Here is a 23,735-nt window from a genome sequence, read left to right as displayed (position 1 = left end):
ACGGGAAAATATAAGATTTATCCAAATATTTGTATAAATGAAAAAACTATATTTATGCTCCAAATATTAATAAAAATATATATATTTTTTTAAAATTACAAACTTTCTTGGTTGGTTAAGTAATTTTGTCTTTTCTGTATTTTCATTCTTATTATAATTTTTTATTTTAAAAATAATAAACTATTTTGGTAAAATAATTTTTTTTTCTTATTTACATTTTTAGTACATTTTAAAAACAAAAGCGTACGTGGCTTTGCTTACCAAATGCAAAGTTACTAGGAACATTTGGCAGGATGTGTTATCGTGGCTTGATGTTAAGCGGAACCCTCTGCATTGGCAAGAAGAGATGCAGTGGATCCTTCAGAACACGAAAGGCAAGAGTTTCAGGGCTAGCATGCTGAAGATCGCTGTGGCGGAAACTGTCCATGGTATATGGAGGTTTCGTAATGAGTATACCTTTGGTCTGAATACAAATAAAGATTCTTCTACTGTTGTTCATAGGATCATTGAATCTATAATCTTTAGAGGTTGGATGAAAGATAAATTTAGAAAGAAATTAGCTTTACTCATGATGTAACTAGTCCATAGAGTTGTTTGTGTTTGTACTTGTACAGTTACTTTTGAAATAATATATATTCTTTTATTTCAAAAAAAAAAAAAAAAAAAAACAAAAGCGTACGTATCATGCTAGAATCCGTGTGAACTCACAGATTATTTTTTTGTACAATTAAAGAAAATAAAAATAAAAATATTTAAATTGTTTTTAAAAAATAATAAATTATTTTGGTATTTTATTTATATTTTGAAAACAAAAGTGTGTGTACTACGTCAGTAGCCGCGCGAACGCGGGTATCCCAGTAATATATTACTTATTTTGGATGTATCATTAAATTTTTGTTGTAAATTTTATATTTATAATTTTTTTCTTTCATCTTTATTGTTAATATTATAAATTACTTATTTTGAAATTGATTGAACAATAGAAACTAATATGAAGACTCATGTTATATTAATTTTATGTTCATAACTTTTACTATTTAAATGTCTATTTGACATCATGCCGATTATCTTCTTCAAGATTTGACATATATTAATCATGTTTGGTGCATCCAGCATTGCGCCCCGCGCAACGCGCGGATAATATCTATCAAATAAAACACATAAAAACTCAATCTATCTCAAGTGGCAACTATATATGATATTATAATTCTTAGACTATTTACCATGGGTTCCAAATTCAACACCCTACTTTTTCACTTTTTATACTCCACATCATCTTCTCTCTCTTCCACCTAATAATTCAACACACATTCAACTTTTACTCACTACAATAGTTTTGTTTAATAAAATTCAACACCCTACCCCACTACTTTTATTTCATATTTTTATTTTCTTTTATATTTTTGTTTTATGATTATATATTAAAATTAATTATATATTAATATTATTATCAAAAAATGATGAATTTTAATATTATTAATTATATATTAATATTATTATCAATTGAAATCATGAAAAATTATGAAAAAAGTGGAATTTTTTGGTATGTCCAAATCAAATGAACCAAGTCTCTTTTTATAGACAAAAAAAATGATGAATTTTGGTGAAAATAAAAATAAATAAAAAATTTATTTACTATAAAATAAATGACATTAAATAATTATCATGAAATAAAAATATAAACACTCACAACAACCAATAATAATTTGCCAAAAATATTATGTGGCCCCCACTAATTTCTCATTCAACATGTTGAATATTTTCAACACTAAATAATCGACATCACTTTCAACATATAATTCAACACACCATTGTACCAATTCAACTATTGAAAAAAAAATTCAACACCTCCATGGTAAATAGTCTTATAAGAGAAGAGAGAATTCTTATAAGGGTGGAGAGAGAATTAAATATGAGTACACTTTTATTAAGGCTGTGTTTGACATGCTACATTTTTAGCTTATAGTAGCTTATAAGCTGATATCACAATAAAAGACCTCTTTGATAACGTTTTTTTTATCATGAGTTTATAGTTTATTTTACAAGTTTATAGCTTATTTTATATACGCTATTTCAAATAGCGTTTTAGCATATCATTTTTTCTTTCATTTTTATCCTTATTATTTTAACTAAAATTCTCTTTTACCCTCTATAATTTATTTTAATTTAAAATAAAATAATTACATATTAAATGTCTTTTATGTCATTTTATTTAATCAGCTAGTTAAACCGTTAATTTTACCAAACACTTCAATTAACTTTTCAGCTATAAGTCATCGATCATTAGCAATAAACTATCAGCCATCAGCCATAAGCTATCAGCTAACTTATCAATCAACCAATATTTTTACCGATCAAAGCCTAAGTATTCAAACATTGTTTTGCTAAATTGAAGAGTCCAAGTCATTCATTACACTCAATATTAGTTGGTGAAGAATAAATGTTAGGGATAAATGAAAACTAATGTTTGTGTGCGTGTGATATGAGTTACACATTTCACATACTCAACACAACAAAACCGTTTGATTTCATACCACAATCACATTGTGTCTCTATGTGTACCTCAAAGCTGGATTTATGACATTTGTCCCTTTCGTCTTCACTAAGCTTCTTCTTCTTTCTCTGTCTCATTATTCATTTACAGCTATAACACACTCACATAAACATCATCACACCACAAACTCAGCGTGTTCTTGTGTTCGCTCTCTCTCTTAAATATTCGAACTATGTTTCAGCTTTGGTGACTCTCACTTTACTTTTTCTTTCATTCACTCTATCTTTCTTTCCCCTTTTGGAAACTATAAAGTTGGGATTTTTTTGGTGTTGATTACTCAAAAACTCATCTGGGTTGTTCAGATTCTTACTGATCTCTTTGTATTCAAGGGAAGCTGGAGGAAAAGATTGTTTTTTTATTGAGAGGTAAGTTTCGCGTGAATGTGAAATTTATGTTTTTGTTGGTAAGAAAATTGAGAAAGAACTGTTGTTGCCGAATTAGATACTATGCGATAGTACCAAGAAACTTTTTATTTTATAATAATTTTTATATTGTTTTTTATGATGAAAATGCTTTGTTATGTTAACCATACATTTTTGAGTTATTATGGACTGATCAAAGCTTCAAATTATGCAGAGAAAAAAAAAGGAAGCTGAGAAAGTCTAAGTAGAGTTCACTATGGAGTCAGAAGAGGAAGTTGGGGTGACTAGAACAAGTTCTTTTTTTTTTTAATTTTATTTGATGGTTTGATTTCTTGAAATGTTTTATGATGCTATGCTATTGAGGTGTAGTAGTGAGGTTTTAAAAAACGGCCGTGGTCGCGTAAAGGCTTTCACGACTCGGTTGGTACAGGTGTTGCGACGCTGATTGCGGTCGCTGTGAATTAACCACAATTATTGGCATTGGCACCTTTCGATGCCGTTTTGTCGCAACCGTTTTAATTAACCACAATTATTGGCATTGGCACCTTTCGATGCCGTTTTGTCGCAACCGTTTTTGCAGTAACGGACCTTTTTTTTAAGCCTTGATAGTTGTTGATGAATTTATTTGAATGTCAATGTACTATTTGATCTCTTAGTGAAATTTTTTTAATTACTTAGGGGAAACCAATGGCGGCATTGAGTGTTCAAGTATGCCAGATTTGTGCTGAAGATGTTGGGAAGACTTTTGATGGCGAACCTTTCATCGCGTGCGATTTTTGTGCTTTTCCTGTTTGTAGACTTTGTTATGAGTATGAAAGGAAGGACGGGAAACAGTCTTGTCCCCAGTGTAAAACCCGATACAAGAGGCACAAAGGTAAACAAAACCTAGAATGTGTTATCTGTCCTAAATTATTGACTCTCGGAAAGAGTAAGCGAGGGAGTGTGGTTGGTTAGGTGTGTATCACACACCATTGCCATTGTTACTAATTTCTAGATGGTTTATAGAAGATATCATATATACTTGTGTGATATTTCTGTTTGTAATCAAACTTCGTATTGATTCCAGGAAGTCCTGCGATAATTGGAGATAGCGAAGAAGATGGAGGTGTTGATGATGGTGTTAGTGACTTTAATTATGAATTGGAAAATCAAAACCAAAAGCAGAAGATTTCAGATCGCATGTTAGGGTGGCAATTGACACTTGGGCGATCAGAAGAAGTTGGCGTTCCAAATTATGATAAGGATGTTTCTCACAATCATATTCCGCGGCTGACAAATGGTCAAGAGGTCATTCAATTAGCTTCCTAAATGATAGATAGTCTTTCACCTTCAATTTCGGGCCTCTGAATGAAATTTTGAATATTTTCCAATTTCAGGTGTCTGGAGAGTTTTCAGCAGCCTCGCCTGAGAGGCTCTCAATGTCATCTCCCATAGCTGGTGGGGTAAAGCGCGTCCTCAATATTCCATATTCATCTGATGTTAATCAATCTCGTAAGTTTCAGCTTCTTCTTACTATGCTCATTTTCATTTCTTATGATAGCTATTTTTCTTTCTTTCGTTAGCTGTTGGATTGTGATTTGAGATGCTTGGTTAAATTCTTGTGCAGCAAATATGAGGGTTGTGGACGCAGGATTGGGCAATGTAGCGTGGAAAGAAAGAGTTGATGGGTGGAAGATGAAGCCAGAAAAGAATGTCGCTCCAATGAGCACAGGCCAAGCTGCTTCTGAAAGAGGGGCCGGAGATATTGATGCCAGATCTGATATATTTGGCGATGAATCGTTGTTGTGAGTATTTCCATTACTACCTATGTCGTATATATTAACCGAAATCTTTTAATTAAACTTTTGTGCACGAGCTCACTTTCTTTGTTATGCAGGAATGATGAAGCTCGACAACCTCTTTCCAGGAAGGTTTCTATTCCGTCATCTAGGATAAATCCGTATCGCATGGTCATTGTTTTGCGACTTGTTGTTCTATGCATTTTCTTGCATTACCGATTAACAAATCCGGTGCGCAATGCATATGCTTTATGGTTGGTATCAGTTATATGTGAGATTTGGTTTGCCGTATCATGGATTTTGGATCAATTCCCTAAGTGGCTTCCTGTCAATCGCGACACATATCTCGACAGACTTGCACTGAGGTACGACCTTTTAAACTTCATCAATAGTCGTGTTTTATTTATTTTTCAATCTGTTATATTTTTGGATTCATAACCCATGTGTTTTGTAGATATGACCGGGAAGGAGAACCGTCTCAACTAGCAGCTGTTGATATTTTTGTCAGCACTGTTGACCCGTTAAAGGAGCCTCCACTTGTGACTGCGAATACCGTACTTTCTATTCTTGCAGTTGACTATCCAGTGGATAAGGTCTCCTGCTATGTCTCTGACGATGGTGCCGCGATGTTGACATTTGAAGCTCTAACTGAAACATCAGAGTTTGCAAGAAAATGGGTTCCTTTCAGCAAGAAGTATAGTATTGAACCTCGTGCACCTGAGTGGTACTTTGCGCAGAAGATTGACTACTTGAAAGATAAGGTTCAGACGTCGTTTGTCAAGGATCGTAGAGCAATGAAGGTAAGAGGTCGCAAAATGAATTGTTCTGCTGGATCGAGACGTGGTTATGCTACTTGCCAGAATGTTGAATTTTCTCATTGTATCTTTTACTTTTCAGAGAGAGTACGAAGAATTTAAAATCCGTATTAATGCACTTGTTGCAAAAGCAACGAAAGTTCCGGAAGAAGGGTGGGTAATGCAAGATGGAACGCCGTGGCCTGGAAATAACGTAAGAGATCATCCGGGAATGATTCAGGTTTTCTTAGGTCAAAGTGGAGGACTTGACACTGACGGTAATGAACTTCCACGTTTAGTCTATGTTTCTCGTGAAAAGCGTCCAGGTTTCCAACATCACAAGAAAGCTGGTGCCATGAATGCACTTGTGAGTGTGTTTCATTTTTTAAAGACGATATATAAATTACTTGTCTCCACAATGTACCTAGACAGTATATAATTAATCGAACTTTTGCAGGTTCGAGTATCTGCTGTCCTTACGAATGGACCGTTCTTATTGAATCTTGATTGCGATCACTATATAAACAACAGCAAGGCCATAAGAGAAGCAATGTGCTTTATGATGGATCCTAACCTTGGTAAACATGTTTGCTATGTCCAGTTTCCACAGAGGTTTGATGGTATTGATAGGAACGATCGATATGCTAATCGTAATACTGTTTTCTTTGATGTAAGTATCGATTCTTAACCATGTTGACATGACTTTGTTGATGTTATCTGATTTCCATTGCTGTTTTTCTTGTGCCCTGTGTGTGATTTAACCTTTTTTGATATGCAATGTTTATTCCTGAATAGATAAACTTGAGAGGTCTGGACGGTATTCAAGGTCCTGTTTATGTCGGTACTGGATGTGTCTTTAATAGGACAGCTTTATACGGTTACGAACCTCCTCTTAAACTGAAGCATAAAAAGCCCGGGTTTCTATCATCCCTCTGTGGTGGAAATAGAAAGAAAAGTTCGAAGTCTAGTAAGAAAGGTTCCGACAAGAAAAAGTCGAGCAAACATGTCAACTCAACTGTGCCTATCTTCAGTCTCGAGGATATAGAAGAAGGAGTCGAAGGTAGGCTTGTGGTCCTTGCATTAATAGTTCCACTGTTCTAACTATTTTAGTATTTGATTTTGAGTTTCTTCTCTTATGGATATTTTTTTAGGTAGTGGATTTGATGATGAGAAAACGCTACTTATGTCACAAGTGAGCCTTGAGAAAAGATTTGGTCAGTCTGCGGTTTTTGTCGCTTCTACACTGATGGAAAATGGTGGAGTTCCTCAGTCTGCTACTCCCGAAACTCTTTTAAAGGAAGCTATTCATGTCATCAGCTGTGGTTACGAGGATAAAACCGAATGGGGAACAGAGGTATGTTGTCAGACACATTGATATTTACGATCGAAGGCGGGTATGGCATGTGTAGTGTCAGACACCGAAATGACACCAGCACGTGTGATTTACATTGAAATATTATCGGGGTCCACGTGTCACTGTCGTGAGTCCACTTTCATGATTGCATTTATGTGATTATTTCAATTTCAAAAAGTAAATTGCTATTTGTTTTTTTGTTCTACAGATAGGATGGATTTACGGTTCCGTCACAGAAGATATTCTAACTGGATTTAAGATGCATGCCCGTGGTTGGCGATCAATATACTGCATGCCTAAGCGGCCAGCTTTTAAAGGTTCAGCTCCTATCAATCTTTCGGATCGTCTAAATCAAGTGCTTCGATGGGCTTTAGGTTCCGTTGAGATTCTTTTCAGCCGACATTGTCCCATCTGGTATGGTTATGGCGGAAGACTAAAGTGGCTCGAGAGATTCGCCTATATAAACACCACAATCTATCCAGTCACCGCCGTTCCCCTTGTCTTGTATTGTACATTGCCAGCTGTCTGTCTCCTTACCAACAAGTTTATCATTCCTCAGGTTTGTTATTTGTTTGTTCCTTATTCCAATGTCCGAGATCCACAACTGCGTGAAGTGAACGCATGCGTGATTATGCTTAACAATCTAACTTCAATTTATTTTGCTTGCAGATTAGTAACTTAGCAAGTATATGGTTTATCTCTCTCTTTCTTTCAATCTTCGCGACCGGAATCCTCGAGATGAGATGGAGCGGTGTAGGAATAGACGAGTGGTGGAGAAACGAACAGTTTTGGGTTATCGGTGGCGTATCAGCGCATCTTTTTGCTGTATTCCAAGGTCTACTAAAAGTCCTCGCTGGAATCGACACAAACTTCACCGTCACCTCCAAAGCCTCAGACGAAGACGGAGACTCGGCAGAACTCTACATGTTCAAATGGACAACCCTTCTCATTCCTCCAACAACACTTCTCATAATAAACTTAGTAGGAGTTGTAGCCGGTATATCCTACGCAATAAACAGTGGTTATCAATCATGGGGTCCTTTATTCGGTAAACTTTTCTTTGCGTTTTGGGTTATCGTTCATCTTTACCCTTTCCTTAAAGGTCTCATGGGTCGCCAGAATCGAACACCGACCATTGTTGTGGTCTGGTCGATTCTTCTGGCGTCCATTTTCTCGCTATTATGGGTTCGAGTTGATCCGTTTACTACAAGAGTCACTGGTCCTAAAGCTGAGGTGTGTGGAATTAACTGCTAGATCATAAAACCACAGGCCAGTGTTTTGGATTGTAATTATGTGTTGTATTGTAGGTTTTATATTTGGTTATGTATCTTTAAACTATGTGCAGTTTGTAGTAAATATATGAGAACTCTAATTAGAAGTGAAATTAGTGAAGTTGTTGTTTTAGTTGTAAACTTATCTTGCCATTTCTCTAGAGAAGCTATTATAAGATGTTAAGAACATATGTGTGTATATAGGTTAACATTAGTTGTGTGCTCATTAGTTGAATCAAAGAACTATAGTTGATTTTGTTAAAACCGTCCGGTCCAAAAACATTGACCAATTTTTATTATTATTTTACAACATTTTTTCTTTTAATAGAAAGAAACTCTTATTTTATTTTGCTTACACTTTTTTTTTATAATTTTGATTTGATTAGTTCTTGAATTAAGTATAATAATTTTAAAGAATTTTGAATTAGTGATAAACATTGACTTAGTTGGAATTTAATAGCAGATAAATGACTAGTGACAAATGAACAGTAGTAGCAGTATTGGTAGCAAAAGGGTATTTTCTGCATAACTGTTAGCAGAATAACTAAGTAGCAATACCCACATATTTAACACTAGCAGAGTGATATACTTAGTGAACTAGAATAAATAAATATTAGACGGAAAATAAATAGCGGTTAGGATAATATTCGGGGTGTTCGGGATTAGTCCGTTAGTCGTTGTTTTGTGATGCGACATGTTTTCTTTTGTTAATGTTTTGACGTAGTGAAATTTTGAATATACGTGAATTGCCGTTGTATTATTTGTGACGATTAATGATGTTGATTATAGTTGTTGACTTGTTGTGTATGTGCCTCCGACCAGTGACGATGCGATGCTATGATTTTGTGATTACTGCGAAATGCAGGAAATAAAGTGATGTTGAGTTACCTCTGATTATTGGTAACATTTGTGATATAGGCGTAAGCCTCGTGACGATGTTGTTGTGGTTTGTTTTGTGATGATGCATTCATTGAGTCTCATGATTGCATTTTTGTGACGACCTGGATTGGCAAACAGTGACGAAGGCTTATGCCTGTTTTGATGCCTCTATTTATTGGCAATTGGCAATGGGGGCTGAAGCCCTGGGTACCACGTGCATGTGCATTTGTTAGAGTCGCATTTCATTTGCGTGATTATGAGTTTATGTGATTTGATGTGTGGACTTATGTGAATTGTTGTGTAATATGAGTATGAATTTATGTGAGATATTGTGACATATGATATTTTAGTTGATATAGCGAAGTAAATTAGACGGTAACGAATATATCACAAAGTGATAATTATTATGACTTGAACCGTAAATATACTTTTTATCATCACCCTGTTTATATTGTTTGATATGTCACCCCTTTTATTTGTTTCGCCGTTACCTTTATACTAGTAACGTGCATGTGATAGCTTTAATGAAGATTTAGACGCTGTGAGTCGAGTCGGTGGTCGCTCTGATACGTAGCACTCGGGGGGATAAACGCGTGTTTTAATTATTTGTTACTTGCTGAATTTTTAGTGATGCTTTATTGTTGTATTGTAGCTTGAAGCTATATTGCGAAGGTGTTATGATTAAATTGAAAATTGTGAAGTTTTGTGAATTCCACTGCGAGTTGAAATAATTATATCTATAAAGTAATTTTTTAGGATTAATTCAATTATCTATTTATTTTACGTGCTATGTATCTATGATGAAGGCAAGTATGTCGTGAATGATTTTAAATGACGAAGTATAATATCCCAATGTGTATGTTTTCTTGAATTTTATACTCTGATTTTCCGCATAAATTATCGGGTAGATTTGGGGTGTTACATTAGTGGTATCGGAGCTGGTCGGTCTGTCCGGTTAATGTTGTCTAATGTTGTTTATTTCTCTGTACGCGAAAAGTGTGTGAAACACTGTCGGTACTTGTTGTTTTCTGTTGTTGGTTGCAGGAATTAGTTTGAGCGAAGTGGGGGAGAAGCTTTGCTTCTTGGATGTGGTTCAGTTGCAAGTTGCAAAAAGGATTGTTGTCTTGGTGTTTCGGAAACTGAATTTCGGCGAAAGAAATGTGTCTCACGAGTTATAAGAAGTTTGGAAGAGAAGAGATTTGTTAAGGGCTGTTCGGAAGATGATTGAGTTGAAGGAATGTGAGCTTTTGGGTGGAATTTCTATATGAAAAACACATGAAAAATTTCTGCATAACACCATATAAAGCATGTCATGACATTGGTCAAGACATTAAACACCCAGATATGTTTTACCACAAATGCAGCCAACATGAAAACACCTACAATCTCCTCCTTTGGCAAATTTTTGGCTAAAACAACCTGTCCACCATATTCGAGAAACACTTGCAGTAGAAAACACACAACCATACACAATTAGACCTAATACAGTACAACATACCACACAAAGAGCATACACTACTACTATCATCCGTATGCATACATCAACCACAGCTACTGCTACTACTACAAGCAATCATCAAAGCACATAACATGGCTATACTACCACTACAACCATACAACATGAGCAGCTGTCAAGTATAACAGAAATAAACTGCTATACTACACACAATCATATCAAACAGATTAACACAAAATAAGCATCAGAATTGTTGATCACACATACTTGTTGTTCTGGGGTGACATTACTACTCCCCCTGTTTGGTCAGAAAAGTTGCCAAAGCAACCTTAATATGCAATTAAGTACATACCAGAATTAAATCAAACAAAAACAAAACAACAAGAAAAATATCACCACCGCCAGCTGTCTTTATTCTTCAGATTCAGACCCACCAGAGTTGTCTGCATCACTTTCTGCATCTTCTTCATCTGAACCATCAGCTGGACTGGTATTTCCTTCTTCAACTTCTTCTTCAGAGTCTCCTCCCTCTTCCTGTTCATCTTGTGCCTCTGTCCCTGCAGCGCCTGCAAAATCCTCATTACCATCCTTCTCTAGAGTGCTGATCAACTTCTCAAGAGATTTCTTCCTTTCCTCCAGCTCATGTCTCTTTCATCATTGTTATGAATTTAGCCTTACTAGCTGATGATCCACTCTTGGATGTCTCAGCCGATGTCATGACAATGTCTGGGATGTGCGTTCCCTGAGACAGTTTATAATGGAAAGACAGAACACTTTAATTTTTGCAAATAGAATCACTATCAACCAAGATGCCAAGGTGCTGGTTCAAGATGATGTCACATATGAGAGAAGGAAATGTTATGGGGCCTTTTACACTTTAGATGCCAGCATGCTTCATGGTCTGCTAAAAAATGTAGGTACCATAGTCAAACTTTGCTTTTGTACCAACAACATAGATAAATCTTCCAAGAACAGTTGAGACAGTAGACTTGTGATTTGTGGCACCCAATTAGCAGCCCCAATCTTATGCAACATTGCATACTTCATGCTTAGTTTACTAGCAGACAATTTTCCTTTGAAGGGTCAGCTCCTGACTTGGTTTGTAGTGATAACTTGGCATACCTTGTCATCAGAGACTTCAAGCTCAGGTTGAGCTTCGTCAGATCTTCCCAATAGGTTGTTGATCATAGTGGACGAGAAGTTAACACATTTTCCTCTTACAAACACTTTTCTGAATTCCTTGGATCTTTTGTCAGCACACTCTTCAGCCTCTTACAAACACTCTTTCACCAGCATTTCATAGCATTTACTCAGATGGACAACAATTTTTATTAGGCCAACAGCCTTAATCAAGTCCATTGTGTCCTTACAGTCACGAGCATTTTGAGTCAATTCCCTCTCAAGGTCCAGTCTCTTTTGATACACAAATTTCCACCTGTTTGCACTTGCAGCAAAGTGGAAGGATACATTGTCAATGGGAACTTCAGGTACACTGGCAGCAAGCATGCTAGTTGCGGGCTTCTTCTTTAATGGAATGTCATGGACATTCACTTTAACATCGGACTCGGATTCATCAACAGCTCTTTCCTTCCGCTTCTTTGGAACAACCTTGCTCCAAGATTTTGAGGGACCAATACCTACACTTTTAGTCACATCTCTGCTCTTTATAGGTCCTGCAGAAGTACTCTTCTTCTTGACAAAGTCTTTGGAAGGGCTTCTAACACCAACTTTCTTCACAGGAGACTTCTGAATCACAGCTTTGCCTTTTCTCCTAGTCATGAGCCTTTCGGCTACACTAGGGTTCACAGTAGCAACCAAATCATTGTCAGAGTACTCATCTACATTCACAACATTTATACCTGTTCCAACATCTGTCCTTGGACTCTCATCAGCTCCAGAATTTTCGATGTCATTGACATCCTCAGGGACATTGGTGTTATCATCATCTTCTTGAACCTCTTCATTGTTATCTTCTTCAGTCATGTGAATGTCACTACCAACAGTGTGAACATCGTTATCATTACGTTTGCTCTTGGGAGGATTAGGAATCACAGTTTGTAAGGTGACAGATATCCCAGGGACCTGATGATTTTCATCCAAAATCCGTTTGACAATCTTGGCTATGGAGTTATGAACATATCTTGTTCCTTCTTTAGTAAGTTCCTCACGAGGATTGGATGATGCGGGATTGGAGCCCTTAGTACGAACACTCTCCTTAGGTCTTCTTGCATGCGATGTTCTTGGCTTTGTAATCGTTAAATCATCAGTGTTGATCAACCTTAAAGGATATACTTTGAGAGCCCGATTAGGGTTAGTTGACTCATTAGGTGTTGCAGAGTCGGAGATGGGAGACACTTTCTTTGGGGAGGAAGCATTCGGTTGTTGAGACATCTTGAGATTCTTCAGAGGGCTTCTTGTGGCACGATTGTGAGGAGCGTCGGAGCGGTTCAAATTCAGAAAGGTGTTGATGAGACCAATAGAGTGGGTTGTCGTCTTTTGTAAGAAAATAGGAGTAGGAGGGAACTTGACACAACAACTAAATAGGGGAAGTTTCAAATAATGGATATTTAAAAAGCCCAAAGTGTATTACCCTAATAGGATTAATTGCTATAATTCTGATCAGCAATAGAGAGATCAGTAGGCACACAATTTTTGATGATTTGGAGTTTTATAGTGTTGCCAACTGATGTTGCAGCACTCTTTCTGACATTGCAGCTAGAGGAGTTTTTTGATTCATTGCTCACACTTGACTCATTAGTAAATTTTGATGTCATGACATCTGTTGTGACATCCTCACATGCTCCTGAGATGATTGGCTTAGTTTCTTTCAGAACATCCATCTTCATGGTTGCTTGTTCGTTAGATCTTGTGTCTTCTAACTTTCTTTCTAGATCAACAATATCTTCCATGAGACTTACTCTTTCTTCTAGTAGGAAACTATTAGTTTTCCTATACTCCCGTACTTTTGCACACAATTTCTCATTCATTAGACATGTCTCAGTAAAAACAGCAGTCAGTTCACTGATGGTGAGGTTACCAACATATGATTCTTCATCAGCTTCTTGACAGTCAACCTTGATTTCTTCTCTAATCATGGAGTAGGCAGATGGGTAGTTTGAGGTGTTAGGCTCCCATAGGTAGCAATTATCCTTAGACCTAAATCCCTTCATGACTTCTTTATTTTATCCATTTGTGACAATGCATTCTTCTTTGGTGAACCTGACATTGAACCCTTCATCACACAGTTGGCTGATACTTATAAGATTTGCAGCCAATCCTTGAACAAGTAAGACATTATTCAGATTAGGAGCACCAGGACATCCTGACTTGCCAACACCTTTGACTTCTCTTATTTCTCCATCACCAAGAGTCACATAACTGGTTCCATCAAGTTTGATGTCTACTAATAAGTTCTTTCTTCAAGTCATATGATTTGAGCAACCACTGTCAAGGTACTAGTTTTCCTTGGCAGACATTCTTAGAGAAGTGTGTGCTACTAGAACAATATTCTTAGCCACCCATTGTTGCTTCCTGTTAAGAGTATCATGTTTAGGTTTGGCTTGATGTGTTTGGTTTGGATATCCAACTAGTATGAAACAGAATGGCTTGATGTGACCAAATCTTCCACAGTGGTGACACCTCCATCTTTGGAATTTCTTCTTTGTATGGCTCCTTCTTCTGTTTCCTTGATGTTGTGACATTGGTGCTGACATCTGGTTTATCATGCAAGCTTCAGGTTTTGATCTCCTGATCCCATAAGTGAGTTCCGCTTTAGCCACAAATCCTACCCCGGACATATCTTCTGCTTCCTGCCCAAACTCCAGAATTTCTTCCAGAGTGTCAGTTCCATTATTCAACATTCTGAAGGATTTAGTCATTTGATCAAGTTTGTAGTTCAACATGCTCATTTCACTACTGAGAGAGTCTATAGTTGCAAGACATTTATTCTTCTCAGTTTCCAGCTCCCTTATGATTATCTTTTGCTTCTCCACTTGTTTGCAGACTTCAGCATTCTTGATACACAGCTTCTTGTATGAGGCAGCAAGCTCAATAAAGGTTAGCTCATCATCATTGGAATTATCATCAAATGCATAGACACTTGTTGGAACTGTGACATGTTTTGCAGTTTCTTCTTCAGACTCATTGTCAGAGTCTTCATCAGACCAAGTGACAGACAACCCTTTCTTTTGCTCTTTGAGGTAGGTAGGACATTCAGCTCTAATGTGTCCATATCCTTCACATCCATGACACTGAATCCCTTTACTTTGATTGGGCTTCTCTTCAGCTTTGAATCTTCTGCTAGGATCATAGGTCTTGCTGATGTCATTGGAAGTGTTCTTGACATTGGGTTTGGACTTCTGATCAACCCTTTTAATGAACCTGTTGAATTGTTTTCCAAGCATGGCTATGGCTTCTGATAAATTTTCATCACTTCCACCATTGCTTTCTCTTGAACTATCTTCAGTGTTGGAAACAAAATCTATGATCTTGTTCTTCTTTTCAACAGAGTCACAAATACTCATCTCAAAGGTTTGTAGAGAACCAATGAGTTCATCCAGCTTCATGTTGCTGATGTCCTGAGCTTCTTCTATAGCAGTCACCTTCATAGCAAATCTCTTAGGCAGTGATCTGGGGATCTTTCTTACCAGCTTTTCTTCAGACATTTTTTCTCCTGAGGTATTTGCAATCTCAAGGATATTCATGTAGACATCTTCACCTTGGATGTGCCTTTTCATGAGTTGTTTTGAGAATATCCCAAACTTCTTTAGCTAGATCACAGTGCTGCACAAGTTTGAATATGTTCTTGTCAATTCCATTGAACAAGGCATTTAGTGTCTTGGAATTGCCCAAAGCTAGCTCTTCCTCAGTTTTGCTCCATTGTTCTTCAGGAATTAGAACAGTGGTTCCATCTTCCATTACCTTCTCAGGATGTTTGCATCCATTTTCCACAGCTCTCTAGGCCTTGCTGTCCACAAACTTTATGACAACTACCATACGAGGTTTCCAGTAGTCATAGTTAGAGCCATCCAGAATGGGTGGTCTATTCCCAAACACTAACAATTTCTTCTCCATAATACAAGAATTTTCAGGCAGGGTGCCTACTCTGATGCCAATTGAAAATTCTAGTAACTCACACGCCATGTCGTAGTGGATGTTATGACATCCACAATCACACAGAATAATACATTAAAACAGAAGTGCACAAAACAGTAAAGAACACAGCAAATTATTCACCCAGTTCGGTATACAACAATACCTACTCTAGGGGCTACCAAGCCATGGAGGGAATCCAATATAAGCAGTATTAATTCAGAGTTAAACTCCTCCGTTTACAACTCCTCACTTAAGACCTACCCAATGTAATTCCAATCTAATCCTAGACCTGAGTATCTCCACTCACTCCCCCTCAATCACAGTAGTGATTACAAACAAACATTAATCAAATAAGATAGAAGACACACTTCAAAACACACCTTGATCTGCTTAAAAGCTTCAATCAAGAGACACACACTCGTGCTTAAAAGCTTAGAGTGACAAATTACAAAACACAATCTATTCCAATACAATCATTAAAAGACAATTGCTTGGAGTACAAGAGACTAAACACACATACACAAAACTACGGTTCTTCACAATTAACAAATCTCTTTGCATTCCAAATTAGGATTGCAGTCTTCTTATATGCAGCTCTTGGGCCTCGAGCTTTCCAAGAACCAAATTAGGGTTAACTAAGTTAACCTAATTTACACGTCATCAGGCTGTTACAGAATGTGCTGTTAACAAAATCTTCTAGGAGAAATTTTCAGCACGCAATAAAATGTTTCCTAAATTGTAGATTGAGAGAAATCAGGAAACATAATAATAAAACATAACAGCTTCTGCTGTCAGACATGGATGTCATGACACCGGTCATGACATTCACTAACAAAACATGTATTAGCTTAAACATACGCAGCATGCATTACACCATATAAAGCATGTCATGACATTGGTCAAGACATTGAACATCCAGGTATGTTTTACCACAAATGCAACCAACATGAAAACACCTACAAGTTTGAATAAAACTCAACAGCTTCTTCTGTGTTGTACCTTTCAATGATCGAAGCTTCAAACTATGATGATCCTTTGTATACTCTTTAAAGATCTTCATGTATTGTTGTATTGGATACATCTATCTTAAATAAATTGGACCACAAAATCCCATTTCCCTGACTAGATGAATAATTAAGTGAACCATAATGTCAAAAAATAATAAAGTGAAATACATCTCCAATTGACACAAGATAATTACAATCTCATCTTGCAATTCATACAAAATCCGATTTTCCTGACAAGATGATTAATTAAGTAAACCACAATGTCAAAAAACTCAGGTAGACTTCCATTTTCATTCTCTGATTGAATTCAAGTATTAGTTTAAGTGACTCATAGGAATTGATTTAGAATTTTGTTTTTGATTTCTATATAAATAGAAATTATTAAGTTATCAAACAAATCTAACATTTATATAAAATCTTTTATTATATAAAATACTTAACTCATTAACAATGAAATAAAATAAAAATAAAAATAGCAAGCAATAATGTAACACAATCACTATTTTTTATATTTTGAGTACATTCTTCTTTTTTTCATTCGTTTTTTTTTTTTGTCCATTCCATTCTTATGCTTCAAACATATCAAACATTGCATGCACCAACTACCTGTATTTTTCTCCAACCATGATACATTTCCCACCAACCTTTTAATTTTGACATCTTCCTAATTGAACAATCTTCACATGATTATGAATATAAATAAAAAAAATAAATCAAAACAAAAGGACGGAATAGGAGATAAAAAGAAGGAAATGGAATAAGTTTTCTGCGTGTTGAAGTTATTTCTTTCTTCTCATCACCCTCTTTCTATCTCTTGTTACCTTCTGCTTTTGCACTAAGAATTTTAGCTCCTAGGTTTAGATGAGACGTTATATTATTATTAATATTACTATTATATTTTAATAACCCTTAATGTTAGTTTTAATAATTTTGAAATCTGTTTATTGCCCATGATAAGATAAAAAAATATGATTTTGACGGGACAATTTTTCAGCCCATAGTAAAACATTGAGTAGTGTATTTTCTACCAATCAAAATTTAATTTTATCCTATTTAATTAATTATTAAATATTTTTTTAAATCATTTTATTTTAAAGATAACTCTATCTAATTTTTTATAATGAATAGATACACTACTAGAAATACACGTATTACCTGCGGAATTTCCTGCGGAAATTTTTCCGCAGGTATACCTGCGGATTTTCCTGCCACTTTATTAAATAAAATAAATTCTGCTGCGGATAAGAAATTTGCAGAAAATTCCGCAGGAATACCTGCGGAATTTGCTGCGGAATATATATTTCCTCCAATAAATCTGACTACAAGACAAAATCCGCAGGTAATTTCGCAGGAAATTTTTCTGCGGATTTTGCTGCGGAAATCTAATTTTAAAAAATTAAACCACAATACATATTCTGCAGGTAATTCCGCAGGAACATGTCCTGCGGATTTTGCTGCGAATTAGACATATTTATATTTTTTCTAAAAAAATTAATTTTTGTTTAAATTTAATAAAAAAAATTAATTTTTGTTTAAATTTAATAAAAAAAATTGATCATTATTTTATCTACGTTATTAATTATTTTTATAATGTATTTTAATTAAATTTTTTATTTTAATCTTAGTTTTTAATAAAATAAAATGTATGCAAATTTTTATATATATTTATTGAATTATTCAACTTATATTTTTATGATATATTTTAATTAATTTTTAATTTACTGTTAGTTTTCAATAAAATAAATTGTATGCAAATTTTGATATATATATTTATTTAATTATTCAACTTATATTTTAATAGTAGCTATAAAAGTTTTAAAAAATATAATTACAAAATTATAAGAAAAATTAAAATTATAAAAAAGGTGAAATATGTTTGACAAGGAATCGAACCACAGTTTTAATCCCAAAGACTCTAAGTCTTTACCAATAGGACACTAAATTTAACTTTAATACATTTGAAACAAACATAATCTATACATTAGTAATGTTATATTTTAAACTAATTGTTAAACCACTAAGCCAATAGTATCAATTCCTTGCAACGTCTACAATATCAGCTCCTTCAAACAAAATTGGAAAACCTAAAAAGCAACCTCGCCGCAACCCTTGCCGTAGCCCGATTTCTGTTGCCGCAACCCTAGCCGTAGCCCGATTTCTGTTGCCGCAACCTCGCCGGAGCACGATTTCGCGAACCCTAGCACCGTCGTCTTCTTCATCTTCACACTTCAACTCAGGTATTCAATTTGTGTTCCTACTAATGTCGTTTTGCTTGCTTTTCCATTCGACTTTCTTGCTCCTGTTGCTTGTTCTCATGATAATTGTGGGTAAAATCATAGTGGTACTGTCTTGAGATGATAATATATGTCGATTTATGGGGTTGTTGCCAGGAACTTTTGGGAAGACACGTTCACTAACCTTTGCATCAAATTTGGTTGAAGTTGTTCATACTGGTGCGGCGTTGCATTGCTGGTCATCTCCCTCCAATATCGTAAGTTACACATCTTTATTTGATGAACACTGTCAGATAGGGGATTCTATTGTCTATCTCACGTGTTAGCTTAATAGAAAGAGATTAGGAGTTTACGGTCTGAGATGAAATTGAAGTTCCATTTTTGGTTTTCCTCATCTTTCATTTGTTGGAATAGAGTATGGTTATGAAGAATGAATCGTTCAATAAAATGATGTTGTGAGATTAGAGCTAAGAAACGCTTTGAGATGGATTTGCCTCTCACAACTGTTTTGTATGGAACACGACTCCAAATCTCTATCAATAGATCATCTGATAAATTGTTCATGTTCATTTTAGTATATTTGCTTATGAATATTGTTTCACTTTATATATCTTTTGAATGAAAATATAAGTTTGAAATAGTCAAATGTTTACTAGGAACTTGTCCATGCGTGTTACTTGTATCATCAACTTTGAAAGCCAAGTATATTTGTTTGAATTAATACTCATTTGAACAATACAACTAAGGGTTCCCCATTTTTGAAAATTTATTTGTCAAAACAAACATCATTCCCTTTTATTCTTTCTAGAAATTGCTAGATGCATACGTTGAAAAAGTGGACAATTACTTTTAATTAATACATTTATTTATATCATACTGTTTCTATAAATTTCTATCATGTAACTAACTTTATTCATTCAATGAGATTCATTCATATAATATATATATATATATATATATATATATATATATATATATATATATATATATATATATATATTTTAAAAATAACATAAAACAAACAGACACTGAGATTCATTCATGTAACTAACTTTATTCATTCAATGAGATTCATTAACATAATATATATATATATATATATATATATATATATATATATATATATATATATATATATATATATATATGTTTTCTGTGTAGATCTCTTTTTCCTTATACTGTTCGGTGCCTATCTCCCTTTGATTTATTTTTCTGGTGCAGGGGCGCATTCTTACTGTTGTTGGGCGCATTCTTACTGCCTATTTGGTGCAGTGGCTATTTGTGAGACACTGAGAAAGGTTTGTCTTCTACAACTTAATAAACATTTCTTTCTTTACTATAAACATTTCATATTTGTTATAATTCAGCTTGTGTTGTCTTTATGGAAAGTTGTTAAAATTTTCTTGTGTATGTCATTACTAGGATCTGATCCATGATATTTTTTGTTTTAATCCTTTTGCTGAATTTTCTGGAAATTGTTCTGTGATTGTCATTCCAACAGCTAAAGAAGTTGATAATGTAGAGACTAGTGCAAATAATATGATTTTGAAGAATTAATGTGTTTGAATAAGAATCACACACATATGGGTTGTATTTCATCTTAATTGGATCTAGAACCCCTATTAATGGATTCTAATTGCATCCAATGTAGCTAGATACATAATTTGGTACTCTAGTTCCTTCTATCCTTATCTACCGGCCTGCACTCAGTATAATGTAAAACATCAGCTGCCGGTAGTCCTAACCGGAATGACCTGAATTCAAGATTAAGTAAGCATACAAGTTTGGTCACAAGTTTTGAGAGTATCTCCATAACAAAATCAATCTAAACAGAACATTGAAATTAGAAGTATAAGTTTGGTCACAAGTTTTATAATTTTTTGTATGTTGCTGCCTACATCTGTTTGTGCATTTAAGATTTTGTTTCTATACTGTAAATGAAGTATGATAGTTATTTGTATAGATGCTTTAATATTAAGTGATCTTGTTTCACGGCCTAAACCCACCCAATCTCACACTCAACCTTCTCAACCTCTACCTAATCAACCTCAATCTCGACCTATCCCTTCTCAACCTCATCCTAGTCAACCTCAATCTCGACCTATCCCTTCTCAACCTCATCCTAGTCAAACTCAATCTCGACCTATCCCTTCTCAACCACATCCTAGTCAAACTCAATCTCGACCTATCCCTTCTCAACCACATCCTAGTCAAACTCAATCTCGACCTATCCCTTCTCAACCACATCCTAGTCAAACTCAATCTCGACCTATCCCTTCTCAACCACATCCTAGTCAAACTCAATCTCGACCTATCCCTTCTCAACCACATCCTAGTCAAACTCAATCTCGACCTATCCCTTCTCAACCTCAACCTCAACCTCATTCTCAACATCCATCTCGACCGATCCCTTCTCAAATTATGGTCATTGAAGCCCCATCTTCATCTAGCCATGTTAGTGGAGACACCGTTGGAACTAAAATCCCAATACTTCCGGAAGGTGATGGGTGAGTCTCTTACTCGCATTATTTTCACCACTTTAAGTCAATATTTGTGCTTAAAATGTCTTTTTTTCAGGTTTGATCATCATAAATTGGTAGTTGCAGAAATTTCCCACATCATACGCACTCATTTGAGTGAGGGAAAACCATCATGGAAGAAATTATCATCTAATCAAAGAGATTCTTTCTTTGACTTATTTCAGGTAATCTAAGCATTGCCTAAACATTTGAGTTAGGTTAGGATTGATTAATCTCTGAATAAGAAACAGTAGGAAATTAGAAAACTAAACCTTTAAAAAACAATAAGTCATTAGAACCATGAAGTAACCTTAGGTGGGGACAAATTCAGCATAGAGAAAACTAGACATGTAATAAATTGGTGAATTTAATGTTATGATTGATGAGTGTTTTTAGATTCACCTAATTGAATATGCTAGATCTAATATGAAACTTTTTCAAGTAGTCTTGTAAAACATTTATATAATTGTGTGGGGATGTCCTTAAACCTTAATGTGCTTAAGTGTCTTTTCTGTTTTTTCATCTTCTTTTCTCCATTATGATTTTTGAGGCTATGTGATGCAGCTAACCCGAGCTGCACAAAATTGATCTGTTTTGCTCACAATACATGGTTTTTTTAATACAGAAAAAGTTTTCATGGCCACCGGAACACAAGGTTACGGTGCGACGTAACTTTGAAAGAAGAGGTGCAGCAAAGATGTCTCAGCTACTACAAGATGTTCGCAAAGACTTGGAGTATAGACCGGGTTGGATGGGAGCTGATGTGTGGCAGCAATTATTGGAACATTGGAATTCGTTAAAGTTTAAAAAAACATCTGAGACGAATAAAAGAAACCGGTCTTCTATGGATGGCGCATCTCTTCACACCGGAGGGTCTATTCCTCATCGTTTGCATTGGAAAAGAATGGTATATATTATATGTTTTTCATTATATTTCGGTACAGAAAATATACTGACTTGTTAATTTTGAAGTTTAGTATCCAAGGATGAATGGTTGTTGTCATGAGAGTAACTCAAATCAATTATAGGGATTGTGTCTAGAGATTTAACTTCTGAAAGATTTGGTCTTTTGCTTTGTGGGAAGATGAATTTATAAAGCATTTTTATAAACATAGTCAAAGAAGGAAAATCTAGTTTATAGTATAGTGACATACAGGGCACACTACCAGACCATTTATAAATCCACAAGCTCTATCATCGAACAGACATATAATGTTGGTAGGGAGTAAAAGTTAGAAATACAATTATCTAAATTAGAAGCAAACTAGTAAATCTATTAATTTTTTATATGAAATAAAGAGAATTAACTATCACCTTTAAGAAATCTGAAAATATATTTGTTTGCTTGTAATGGAGTCCAAAGGGATGAGAAAGTAAGTTTATCTTTCTAGTAGGGAGATCCATATATGAAGTGGAATAAGATGTGAGTTCTAGTAGGGAAATCACATAATCGAACCGAACTGTTATTAAATAATCGAATAGTCTTTTAGTTAATGAACTGAATCATAATCTACTTAATAGTTTGATACGATAGTAAAAGAGAAACATATATGAAGTGGAATAAGATGTGAGTTCTACTTAGATGTAACCATGATTGAACTGTTTCTTTGTTGCAGGTGGTGTTTTGAATTAACTAACTGTACATAGGATATAGACAATTCTGTTTTTAATTATTGATCAGTGTTATCGTTTTGGTTAGAGACACTGGAGAATATGAGTATAATTTGACATGTTAAGTATCACTATACCACTATCATATACTTTGATACATAAAATTATTGAGTTCTATTTCTTTTGTAATTTGTAGAGGAAGGAAAAGGGTGCAGATCCATCATTGACCGAGTTCTATTTTCGCACACATCGGAAAAAGGATCAAAGTTGGGTTGGAGTTCATGCTGAATCTGCATATGTAAGTATTTCGGGAAGTGTTAATTTGATTGAATTTTAAATCTACACACAAGTCTTTTGGAAAATATCACTTTTATTGAATTTAGTTCCTTACTATTTTTTTCAATTTTCTTTTAGGATAAATTTGAACAGAAAAAGTTGGAGATTTCTTCTCAGAATCCAACTATTCCAGGAGAGGACGAAGCTGATAGTCAACCAACTAATGAAATGCCACCTGATTTGGATATACGTGTATTTCTAGTAGTGATACAGATTCACCTATAAATAAATATTCTATTTTGTATTTGATGAACAAAATAAATATTATATTATTATTTTATCCAGGCCCAATCCAAGGGGTAGGCGACCGAGACCACCGCCTTGAGCCTCCAAATTTTATTTTTTTCCTATTCATATATTTGTGTTCTAAGAGTTTACTTGTGTTTTCAATTGAGTTCAATGCATTTTAATTAGTACTTTGTAACCCGTGTAGCGTAAGGTGGTGGAAAATTGTTAACAAAAAGCTTAAGAATAAAAATAAGTAAC

General features: G+C 35.0%; 3 protein-coding genes across 3 annotated transcripts; 2 read left to right on the top strand and 1 right to left on the bottom strand.

The window, feature by feature from the left end:
* Positions 1–2,497: 2,497 nt before the first annotated feature.
* Positions 2,498–8,254, top strand: LOC131616736 (cellulose synthase A catalytic subunit 3 [UDP-forming]). The gene is made up of 14 exons (XM_058888161.1): positions 2,498–2,919; positions 3,131–3,196; positions 3,595–3,790; positions 3,983–4,203; positions 4,293–4,407; positions 4,523–4,700; positions 4,793–5,059; positions 5,149–5,494; positions 5,592–5,855; positions 5,946–6,158; positions 6,284–6,548; positions 6,640–6,842; positions 7,051–7,401; positions 7,512–8,254. The coding sequence occupies exons 2-14, from the start codon at positions 3,173–3,175 to the stop codon at positions 8,094–8,096; spliced, it is 3,228 nt and encodes a 1,075-aa protein (XP_058744144.1). The 5' UTR covers positions 2,498–2,919; positions 3,131–3,172; the 3' UTR covers positions 8,097–8,254.
* A 3,466-nt stretch (positions 8,255–11,720) lies between these two features.
* Positions 11,721–12,839, bottom strand: LOC131620097 (uncharacterized). Its single transcript, XM_058891118.1, has one exon. It carries the CDS (start codon positions 12,837–12,839, stop codon positions 11,721–11,723), a length of 1,119 nt encoding a protein of 372 aa, XP_058747101.1.
* A 5,710-nt stretch (positions 12,840–18,549) lies between these two features.
* LOC131616735 (uncharacterized) lies at positions 18,550–23,529 on the top strand. Its single transcript, XM_058888160.1, has 8 exons — positions 18,550–18,786; positions 18,940–19,040; positions 20,005–20,081; positions 20,285–21,290; positions 21,361–21,487; positions 21,928–22,209; positions 23,110–23,211; positions 23,328–23,529. Exons 4-8 carry the CDS (start codon positions 20,728–20,730, stop codon positions 23,472–23,474), a joined length of 1,221 nt encoding a protein of 406 aa, XP_058744143.1. The 5' UTR covers positions 18,550–18,786; positions 18,940–19,040; positions 20,005–20,081; positions 20,285–20,727; the 3' UTR covers positions 23,475–23,529.
* The last annotated feature ends 206 nt before the right edge of the window (positions 23,530–23,735 follow it).

Source organism: Vicia villosa, linkage group LG7 (assembly GCF_029867415.1).
Source record: "Vicia villosa cultivar HV-30 ecotype Madison, WI linkage group LG7, Vvil1.0, whole genome shotgun sequence".
NCBI lineage: Eukaryota > Viridiplantae > Streptophyta > Magnoliopsida > Fabales > Fabaceae > Vicia > Vicia villosa.
The sequence above is the reverse complement of the archived record's forward strand: the minus strand, read 5'-3'. Positions and strand labels throughout refer to the sequence as shown.